At 46.0% G+C, this 12500-nt stretch overlaps 1 protein-coding gene across 1 annotated transcript in view; it reads left to right on the forward strand.

Moving 5' to 3' along the window:
• LOC121553871 (MYCBP-associated protein) overlaps window positions 1-12500 on the forward strand; it is a 35393-nt gene that overhangs the window by 6575 nt on the left and 16318 nt on the right. The window contains 8 exon segments of the mRNA XM_045211663.1: window positions 6663-6787; window positions 7088-7196; window positions 7521-7713; window positions 8025-8212; window positions 8669-8815; window positions 9957-10073; window positions 10242-10393; window positions 10998-11119. Of these exon segments, the coding sequence (XP_045067598.1) occupies window positions 6663-6787; window positions 7088-7196; window positions 7521-7713; window positions 8025-8212; window positions 8669-8815; window positions 9957-10073; window positions 10242-10393; window positions 10998-11119 (1153 nt within the window).

Genomic DNA, 12500 nt, shown 5'->3' on the forward strand with positions numbered 1-12500 from the left:
ATGCACGGCACGGCGCCACACGACACACAGACGCACAGAATTCCACGTTTGTCCACAAGGGGATCAACATAGATGTTTTATGGTTTAGTTGAGTCATTAATTCTGAATGGTTAAGGTAAGGATTAAGGTTTGCCTGAGGACCTGGACGGACTTCGAAAATGTCCTTGGATCTGGTGTGACCTGGCTGCACACACATCTACCACATGACTTTGACATCAATACGCTACGACAACTCTAAAACATTCAGTACACTTAACCTCACTCCACAATACTCTCTACCTCACTCCACAATACTCTCTACCTCACTCCACAATACTCTCTACCTCACTCCACAATACTCTCTACCTCACTCCACAATACTCTCTACCTCACTCCACAATACTCTCTACCTCACTCCACAATACTCTCTACCTCACTCCACAATACTTTTTACCTCACTCCACAATACTCTCTACCTCACTCCACAATACTCTTTACCTCACTCCACAATACTCTCTACCTCACGCCACAATAATCTACATCACTCCACAATACTCTACACCTCACTCCACAATACTCTCTACCTCACTCCACAATACTCTTTACCTCACTCCACAATACTCTTTACCTAACTCCACAATACTCTTTACCTCACTCCACAATACTCTACCTCACTCCACAATGCTCTTTACCTCACTCCACAATACTCTCTACATCACTCCACAATACTCTTTACCTCACTCCACAATACTATTTACCTCACTCCACAATACTCTACCTCACTCCACAATACTTGTTACCTCACCCCACAATACTCTTTACCTCACTCCACAATACTCTTTACCTCACTCCATAATACTCTTTACCTCACTCCACAATACTCTACCTCACTCCACAATACTCTTTACCTCACTCCACAATACTCTACCTCACTCCACAATACTCTTTACCTCACAGTGTTAATTTATTTCCACTTCAAAGACCTTCCAACACCTGCACATCACTAAATAGCCTACTGTAACCACTCCACCTCCTCCACAACCCTCCATACCCCAACTCCCCCCCGTCCCCCGTCCCCCCCGTTCCCGTCCCTGTTCCCTCCCCGCTCAGGGTGAGCTGGCCCTGGCTATGAGTCCTGGCCGGCTGCCCTACCTCTGGATGTCCTGAATGAGTTGAATGACAGTGTACCAGTTAACAGAGAGAGGCACACTGTGTGTCTGATGTGGATGTCCTGTACACTCCTGGTCCATTCAGAACAACACACACAACTTTAACGTACGGTTAATGGAGCGTGTAGCCAGTGACTGCCCTGACGTAGAGCGCCAGTGTTCAGGTCTGGTGGGTTAGAACCCCAGGGGACATGACCAGCCCTGTTCTGCTGTTCTAGAACAGAACAATAACCCTATCACTGAGACAGTCCTGTTCTATAACATAACAATAACCCTATCACTGAGACAGTCCTGTTCTATAACATAACAATAACCCTATCACTGGGACAGTCCTGTTCTACAACATAACAATAACCCTATCACTGAGACAGTCCTGTTCTATAACATAACAATAACCCTATCACTGGGACAGTCCTGTTCTACAACATAACAATAACCCTATCACTGGGACAGTCCTGTTCTACAACATAACAATAACCCTATCACTGGGACAGTCCTGTTCTCCAACAGAACAATAACCCTATCACTGAGACAGTCCTGTTCTCCAACATAACAATAACCCTATCACTGAGACAGTCCTGTTCTATAACATAACAATAACCCTATCACTGAGACAGTCCTGTTCTATAACATAACAATAACCCTATCACTGGGACAGTCCTGTTCTCCAACAGAACAATAACCCTATCATTGAGACAGTCCTGTTCTCCAACATAACAATAACCCTATCACTGAGACAGTCCTGTTCTATAACATAACAATAACCCTATCACTGAGACAGTCCTGTTCTCCAACATAACAATAACCCTATCACTGGGACAGTCCTGTTCTACAACATAACAATAACCCTATCACTGGGACAGTCCTGTTCTATAACATAACAATAACCCTATCACTGAGACAGTCCTGTTCTATAACATAACAATAACCCTATCACTGAGACAGTCCTGTTCTATAACATAACAATAACCCTATCACTGAGACAGTCCTGTTCTCCAACATAACAATAACCCTATCACTGAGACAGTCCTGTTCTATAACATAACAATAACCCTATCACTGAGACAGTCCTGTTCTATAACATAACAATAACCCTATCACTGGGACAGTCCTGTTCTATAACATAACAATAACCCTATCACTGAGACAGTCCTGTTCTATAACATAACAATAACCCTATCACTGAGACAGTCCTGTTCTATAACATAACAATAACCCTATCACTGAGACAGTCCTGTTCTCCAACATAACAATAACCCTATCACTGAGACAGTCCTGTTCTCCAACATAACAATAACCCTATCACTGAGACAGTCCTGTTCTACAACAGAACAATAACCCTATCACTGAGACAGTCCTGTTCTACAACAGAACAATAACCCTATCACTGAGACAGTCCTGTTCTATAACATAACAATAACCCTATCACTGAGACAGTCCTGTTCTGCTGTTCTACAACATAACAATAACCCTATCACTGAGACAGTCCTGTTCTATAACATAACAATAACCCTATCACTGAGACAGTCCTGTTCTATAACATAACAATAACCCTATCACTGAGACAGTCCTGTTCTATAACATAACAATAACCCTATCACTGAGACAGTCCTGTTCTATAACATAACAATAACCCTATCACTGAGACAGTCCTGTTCTATAACATAACAATAACCCTATCACTGAGACAGTCCTGTTCTCCAACATAACAATAACCCTATCACTGAGACAGTCCTGTTCTACAACAGAACAATAACCCTATCACTGAGACAGTCCTGTTCTACAACAGAACAATAACCCTATCACTGAGACAGTCCTGTTCTCCAACATAACAATAACCCTATCACTGAGACAGTCCTGTTCTATAACATAACAATAACCCTATCACTGAGACAGTCCTGTTCTCCAACATAACAATAACCCTATCACTGAGACAGTCCTGTTCTATAACATAACAATAACCCTATCACTGAGACAGTCCTGTTCTCCAACATAACAATAACCCTATCACTGAGACAGTCCTGTTCTATAACATAACAATAACCCTATCACTGAGACAGTCCTGTTCTACAACATAACAATAACCCTATCACTGAGACAGTCCTGTTCTCCAACATAACAATAACCCTGTCACTGAGACAGTCCTGTTCTATAACATAACAATAACCATATCACTGAGACAGTCCTGTTCTATAACATAACAATAACCATATCACTGAGACAGTCCTGTTCTATAACATAACAATAACCCTATCACTGAGACAGTCCTGTTCTATAACATAACAATAACCCTATCACTGAGACAGTCCTGTTCTACAACATAACAATAACCCTATCACTGAGACAGTCCTGTTCTATAACATAACAATAACCCTATCACTGAGACAGTCCTGTTCTCCAACATAACAATAACCCTATCACTGAGACAGTCCTGTTCTATAACATAACAATAACCCTATCACTGAGACAGTCCTGTTCTATAACATAACAATAACCCTATCACTGAGACAGTCCTGTTCTACAACATAACAATAACCCTATCACTGAGACAGTCCTGTTCTATAACATAACAATAACCCTATCACTGAGACAGTCCTGTTCTATAACATAACAATAACCCTATCACTGAGACAGTCCTGTTCTATAACATAACAATAACCCTATCACTGAGACAGTCCTGTTCTATAACATAACAATAACCCTATCACTGAGACAGTCCTGTTCTAGAACATAACAATAACCCTATCACTGAGACAGTCCTGTTCTACAACATAACAATAACCCTATCACTGAGACAGTCCTGTTCTACAAAATAACAATAACCCTATCACTGAGACAGTCCTGTTCTATAACATAACAATAACCCTATCACTGAGACAGTCCTGTTCTAGAACATAACAATAACCCTATCACTGAGACAGTCCTGTTCTACAACATAACAATAACCCTATCACTGAGACAGTCCTGTTCTACAACATAACAATAACCCTATCACTGAGACAGTCCTGTTCTCCAACATAACAATAACCCTATCACTGAGACAGTCCTGTTCTACAACATAACAATAACCCTATCACTGAGACAGTCCTGTTCTATAACATAACAATAACCCTATCACTGAGACAGTCCTGTTCTACAACATAACAATAACCCTATCACTGAGACAGTCCTGTTCTATAACATAACAATAACCCTATCACTGAGACAGTCCTGTTCTATAACATAACAATAACCCTATCACTGAGACAGTCCTGTTCTATAACATAACAATAACCCTATCACTGAGACAGTCCTGTTCTATAACATAACAATAACCCTATCACTGAGACAGTCCTGTTCTATAACATAACAATAACCCTATCACTGAGACAGTCCTGTTCTCCAACATAACAATAACCCTATCACTGAGACAGTCCTGTTCTATAACATAACAATAACCCTATCACTGAGACAGTCCTGTTCTATAACATAACAATAACCCTATCACTGAGACAGTCCTGTTCTATAACATAACAATAACCCTATCACTGAGACAGTCCTGTTCTATAACATAACAATAACCCTATCACTGAGACAGTCCTGTTCTATAACATAACAATAACCCTATCACTGAGACAGTCCTGTTCTATAACATAACAATAACCTATCACTGAGACAGTCCTGTTCTATAACATAACAATAACCCTATCACTGAGACAGTCCTGTTCTACAACATAACAATAACCCTATCACTGAGACAGTCCTGTTCTATAACATAACAATAACCCTATCACTGAGACAGTCCTGTTCTACAACATAACAATAACCCTATCACTGAGACAGTCCTGTTCTATAACATAACAATAACCCTATCACCGAGAGAGACCTGGGGCATTGCCAGACACACACACACACACACACACACACTGGTCCAGAAACACACACTAGCACACGTAACACACATACATACAACAGACACACACCCACAGCTGTTCCTCTTCTCACCCCTCTGTGCATAGTCATTATCAATTACACCTGATTAGCATCTTAAGTAACAGACACTTATTATGGGGGAGTTCATTCACACTATTTAAGATTGCCATGTTCACACACACACACACACACACACACACACACACACACACACACACACACACACACACACACACATACACACACACACACACACACATTAATATTGAGAATGATGTAAGGCAGTGTTGTAATGAACCTGTATGTTCTGGTCTGGCGGTGTGGTGTGGTGTGGTGTGTGTGTGTGTGTGTGTTTGTTTGTGTTCATTCACATGTGTGCATGCATGTCAGTGTGGTCTGACTGGGAGTTTGAAGTGTCCAGAGAAAGAGAGAGAGAGAGAGAGAGAGAGAGAGAGAGAGAGAGAGAGAGAGAGAGAGAGAGAGAGAGAGAGAGAGAGAGAGAGAGAGAGAGAGAGAGAGAGAGAGAGAGAGAGAGAGAGAGAGAGAGAGAGAGAGAGAGAACAAGCTAGTGAAATAGACAGAGAGACATAAATGGAGAGAGAGAGAGAAAGAGAGAGAGAGAGAGAGAGAGAGAGAGAGAGAGAGAGAGAGAGAGAGAGAGAGAGAAAGAACAAGCTAGTGAGATAGACAGAGAGAGACATAAATGGAGAGAGAGAGAGCTGAGAACAGATTGAGAGGGAGACAGAGAAATGGTCAGAAAGAAACAGTGACTACATATTGAGACGGCTTAAGACAGTGTGTAGAAACAGTGACTACATATTGAGACGGCTGAAGACAGTGTGTAGACTATTGTGAGATCCAGAGAAGCACAACACATGACTGTATCATTGATGTTAGTTGTGTCAGACAATGGTATCATTTGGGACACAGTTAATACTATAATATAATATGCCATTTAGCAGACGCTTTTATCCAAAGCGACTTACAGTCATGTGTGCATACATTTTTACGTATGGGTGGTCCCGGGTATCGAACTCACTACCCTGGCGTTACAAGCGCCGTGCTCTACCAGCTGAGCTACAGAGTTAAGGGGTGTGTATGCGAGTGCGTGTTTCTCAGTTCAGTGTAGTTATAGTAACCCAGGCTACCATTACCTGAGTGAGCTCTGTTCCTACTGAACAACATGTTCCATTGACCCTCTGGTGTGGTGTAATGTTGTGTTAGTCTCTCTCTCTCTCTCTCTCTCTCTCTCTCTCTCTCTCTTTCTCTCTCTCTCTCTCTCATCTCTCTTCTCTCTCTTCTCTCTATCTCTCAATTCAATTCAATTCAATTTAAGGGCTTTATTGGCATGGGAAACATATGTTAACATTGCCAAAGCAAGTGATGTAGATAATAAAGAAAAGTGAAATAAACAATAAAAATTAACAGTAAACATTACACTCACAAAAGTTCCAAAATAATAGACATTCTCTCTCTCTCTCTCTCTCTCTCTCTCTCTCTCTCTCTCTCTCTCTCTCTCTCTCTCTCTCTCTCTCTCTCTCTCTCTCTCTCTCTCTCTCTCTCTCTCTCTCTCTCTCTCTCTCTCTCTCTCTCTCTCTCTAGGAGATAGATGGCTTGGAGGTGATTGGCTCAGGCCAGCCCTTCACCTCCGTCACTGTGAAGCGTAGCCCCCTATTGGAGGAGGAGGAGAGGGAGGAGCTTAGGGAGGCGGAGCAGAAGGAGAACCAGTAAGAAATGCCCCCCCCTCATCCTAAATCACTAACAAACAGTGTGTCTAGTCGCTCATTGATTCTGATGATATCCTCATGTTGGTCCATTGTAGCATGGCCGATAGTGACTGTGCGTGCATCCCAAATGGAACACTATTCCCTATATAGGCCTAGTGCGCTACTTTTGACCAGAGGCTTATGTCACAAATGCCACCTTATTCACTATATAGGGCCCATAAGGCTCTGTTCAAAAGTAATGCACTATTTAAGCAATAGGGTGCTATTTGAGACACGACCTGTCCCTCTGTCTGTTCCCAGTGACCCCCTGTCGCAGTTTGATGATGTCATGCTGGACGCGGTGCTGGTGCCTGCCCTGAGGTTCTGTGGGCAGCCCGCCCGCTGGACAGGCAACTCCACCTCTCACAAGGTACACACACACACACACGCATGCATGGGCACGCAATCACACACACACACACACACACTGTTAAACCTGTAGAGATACCACGTATAGACAGTAGAATGATACAACTCTTCTTCATCTGGTCTATTGTTTGGTGAGTGGAGGAGAAATGATTTCAACAACAGATTTTAGTCATAGTACTCATTCTTAGTTACAGCACTAAAAAACAACATATTTCTCTTTCTCTAACCCTCCCACTCTCCCTCTCAACCCTCCCCTCAACCCTGCTCTCCCTCTCCCTCTCTCTCCTCCCTCCCCCTCTCTCTCCCTCCCTGTCTCTCCTCCCAGGGGGAGGTGGGTATCAGTGCCAGGATAACGTTTGAGGCCCTGTCAGGAGACAGAGCCAGTTCAGTCATGGAGCTGCAGAATGAGGGTAGTACGTCAGTCTACTACAGCTGGCAGCGCCTGCCTGTACCACACAGCTTCCCGGACGCCAGGACACACACACACACACAGCACTTCTACTTCAACACCTCCACAGGTACACACACACACAGCACTTCTACTTCAACACCTCCACAGGTACACATGTACGCGCAGACACACTATGTACGTACGCACACACACTGTGTTTTTGTTCACACAGCTGGCAGCATTTACGTCAATGCATGTCATAATTACAACCTGCTTTGTCCTCCTTTCTCTCTCTCTCTCTCCCCCATCTCTCTCCTTCTCCCCCTCCCCATCTCTCTCTCCCTCTCTCCTTCTCCCCTCCCCATCTCTCTCCCCCATCTCTCTCCTTTTCCCCTCCCCATCTCTCTCTCGCTCTCCCTCCCTCCCTCTCTCTACCAGGTGTGATTCTACCAGGTGATAGCCAGCCTGTAGAGTTTATATTTAAGTCAGAGGTCCCGGGCATCAGGACAGAGGCGTGGCGTCTCAACACACACCCTGTCCTGCTGGGCGGTGCCTCCATCCAGGTGACACTGAGGGGTGTGGCTCTCTACCAGGACAAGACCGCCGACCAGAGACACGCCCTGGAGGTCTGTGTGGGGAGGGAGGGTGTGTGGGGAGGGAGGGAGGGTGTGTGTGGGGAGGGAGGGTGTATGTGGGGAGGGAGGGTGAGGGGAGGGAGGGTGTGGGGAGGGAAGGTGTGGGGAGGGAGGGTGTGGGGAGGGAGTGTGAGGGGAGGGAGTGTGAGGGGAGGGAGGGTGTGGGAGGGAGGGTGTATGTGGGGAGGGAGGGTGTGGGGAGGGAGGGTGGGGAGGGTGTATGTGGGGAGGGAGGGTGTGGGGAGGGTGTATGTGGGGAGGGAGGGTGTGGGGAGGGTGTGTGGGGAGGGAGGGTGTGGGGAGGGAGGATGTGGGGAGGGAGGGTGTGGGGAGGGAGGGTGTGTGCGTAACTTCATAGTTGTATGTTAGTTTGTGAATTTATGTGTTTATGTGCGTTGTTTAATTGTTTGTGTGTGTCTCTCTGTGTGTGTGTGTGTGTGTGTGTAGAGGGAGCTGCAGCAGAGAGAGGCTGTGTCAGTGTGTCGGTCGTTGGTGTGTGACCTGTTACGAGGCATGTGCACCCCAGAGAGACCCAGCTCCCCTGCCGAGCTCTACACCACCGAGGAAGAACACTTCCACAACAGGAACCCAAAGGTACACTACACCTTAAAGGTTGACTCAGTGAGATTACGTTGCATGCACCAAGTAAACACAATATCGGGTCAATTTCCACAACAACTAAGAGCGTTGAAGCGTGAGGCAAAACCTGTTTAGGTTCCTGTGGCAACCACGTTGTAGCAGCGTGAAGGGCACCTGTTACACATGTGCAGATACTCTGTGAGAGCAAAGTCTTGCATGGCACTCATCTTAATATCTGCGATGCTGAGTCTACCTTTAACAAAGACGGGGGGCAAAGAATTCCCCGCAAAATCAATAAACTGTCACGACCACAGACTCCTAAGCACAGGAGTCAGAGACACTTAAACAGCTCTGAACGTCCACTCTCCCAGTTCCACACAGCCAGCATCATCACTCTGACGGTGACTCCCAAATGGTACCCTATATAGGGCACTATTTTTGCACCATGTACGGAATAGGGTGCCAGCTTTTTGCGATCCGCAGAAAGAACTTTGCAGACGACCACCACAACATGTCAAATCCTCAAAAGTCGCTCCGAGAAAGCGCCGCCGGTATGTCCACAGAGCTTGGTGCTTATTATCGGATGTATTAGGTTACGATATCCAGCTTTCTAGATATAATGTTAATGAGATGTTAGAGAAAGACCCCACTGAACATGAAGAATCATATTTGTCTTGGTAAAATGTATTTTATAACATAAGGAAGGGAAATTTCAACACCAAAGCGTGTTTTCACTCACTCTAGAGTGGGTGGACGGACACCCTGTATATAGTGGACAGGATGTCATTACACACACAACCATTGTCATTATCAACATTATCAACCATTACTGTCATTATGTGTCATCATGGCTTTTGTCGTTGAACATGAATGGATTCTCTCTCAGATGTAAAAACAGACAGAAACATGACACAGACTTAAAGGAGTCGTGTTACTATGACAATGATGATTTAGGTTCATTCATGGTTCCAGCTTGTTTCTGGAGGGTTTCTGAATAGAATAACACCTTCCTCTTACTGTTAGATTGTTTAGTGGCACGCACACACACACACACACACACACACACACACACACACACACACACACACACACACACACACACGGCTGGCCCATACTGTGTTTGTTACAGTAAATTGTTGGTCCATCTCGGTCCTAGCTGCAGTACCGTTATGAGACAGTGGAGGTGCTGAAGAGCCTGTGGCAGCAGGTGACTGCAGAAACAGGAGAGGACAGAGAAACAACCTGGGACCTCTCTGTGTCTACACTACGACAGGTACACACACACACACCTCACCTGCACAGCAGAGACGCATCAGGTCTCGACCGGGGATCGAACCCCTAACCTTCTAATCTCAGTAGGGACACTCTAACTACAAGGTCACGGAGTAGTGGATCTAAGGTAAGACCTAATCCCTCCTCTCCTCTCTGTTCCCCTCTCCAGGTGGTGCTGTCTCTGCCCCATGGGGACGGGGAGCAGGATGGACCCCAGGAGAGGCTCACCAGAGAGGGGGCTCTGAGCCTCTATAACACCCTCCTCCTGGAGCTCACCCAGCCACTCATACAACACACACCACTACCACTCAACACTATAGGGTGAGGAGAGGGGAGGGAGGGAGGAGGGAGGGAGGGAGGGAGGGAGGAGAGGGAGGAGATGGAGGGACAGAGGGGGGAGGGAGGGAGGGAGGGAGGGAGGGAGGGAGGGAGGGAGGGAGGGAGGAGGGAAGGAAGGAAGGAGTGAGGAGGAGGGAGGGAGGAGGGAAGGAGGAGAGGAGAGGGACAGAGGGGGGAGGGAAGGAGTGAGGAGGAGGGAGGAGGGGGGAGGAAGGGGGGAAGGAAGGAAGGAAGGAGGGAGGGAGTGAGTGGGGGAGGGGGGAGGGAGGGGGGGGAAGGAGGGAGGAGGGAGAGCAGGAGAGAAGAGAAGAGGGAATATTGATGGAATACAGAATGACAGGATACCACAGAAATTAATCAACAGTGCAGTTGGTTATAAAAAAGCTGATTTCTGATATTGCATGTATGCGTGCGTGAGCATGTGTCGTGTGTGTGTGTGTGTGTGTGTGTGTATCGTATGTCGTGTGTGTGTGTCGTGTGTGTGTATGTGTGTGTGTGTATATCGTGTGTGTGTGTGTGTGTGTGTGTGTGTGTGTGTGTGTGTGTGTGTGTGTGTGTGTGTGTGTATGTGTGCTAACCCCTGCAGGTTGCAGCTGTGGAGAGAGCTGTTGGATGGTCTGGTCAGTGAAGCTCTGTGGCTCAGACATCTACTGGGTCTCCCTGAGACAGACACATGGGGGGAACACACACACGACCACCATGACAGCTGTGAGTCTAACACACACACACACAAGACACACACAAGCTTGTACACTGACATCACACATACCCACGATCATCCTGTCTACCACTACAACCCACTATCATCCTGTCTACCACTACAACCCACTATCATCCTGTCTACCACTACAACCCACTATCATCCTGTCTACCACTACAACCCACTATCATCCTGTCTACCACTACAACACACTATCAGCCTGTCTACCACTACAACCCACTATCATCCTGTCTACCACTACAACCCACTATCATCCTGTCTAACACTACAACCCACTATCATCCTGTCTACCACTACAACCCACTATCATCCTGTCTAACACTACAACCCACTATCATCCTGTCTACCACTACAACCCACTATCATCCTGTCTACCACTACAACCCACTATCAGTCTGTCTACCACTACAACCCACTATCAGCCTGTCTACCACTACAACCCACGATCATCCTGTCTACCACTACAACCCACTATCAGTCTGTCTACCACTACAACCTACTATCAGCCTGTCTACCACTACAACCCACTATCATCCTGTCTACCATTACAACCCACTATCATCCTGTCTACCACTACAACCCACTATCATCCTGTCTACCACTACAACCCACTATCATCCTGTCTACCATTACAACCCACTATCATCCTGTCTACCACTACAACCCACTATCATCCTGTCTATCCCTACAACCCACTATCATCCTGTCTACCACTACAACCCACTATCAGCCTGTCTACCACTACAACCCACTATCAGCCTGTCTACCACTACAACCCACTATCATCCTGTCTACCACTACAACCCACTATCATCCTGTCTACCACTACAACCCACTATCATCCTGTCTACCACTACAACCCAATATCAGTCTGTCTACCACTACAACCCACTATTATCCTGTCTACCCCTACAACCCACTATCATCCTGTCTACCACTACAACCCACTATCAGACTGTCTACCACTACAACCCACTATCATCCTGTCTACCACTACAACCCACTATCATCCTGTCTACCACTACAACCCACTATCAGCCTGTCTACCACTACAACCCACTATCAGCCTGTCTACCACTACAACCCACTATCATCCTGTCTACCACTACAACCCACTATCATCCTGTCTACCACTACAACCCACTATCAGCCTGTCTACCACTACAACCCACTATCATCCTGTCTACCCCTACAACCCACTATCATCCTGTCTACCACTGCAACCCACTATCATCCTGTCTACCACTACAACCCACTATCAGCCTGTCTACCACTACAACCCACTATCATCCTGTCTACCACTACAACCAACTATCATCCTGTCTACCCCTACAACCCACTATCATCCTGTCTACCACTGCAACCCAC

Source organism: Coregonus clupeaformis, chromosome 38, assembly GCF_020615455.1.
Source record: "Coregonus clupeaformis isolate EN_2021a chromosome 38, ASM2061545v1, whole genome shotgun sequence".
NCBI lineage: Eukaryota > Metazoa > Chordata > Actinopteri > Salmoniformes > Salmonidae > Coregonus > Coregonus clupeaformis.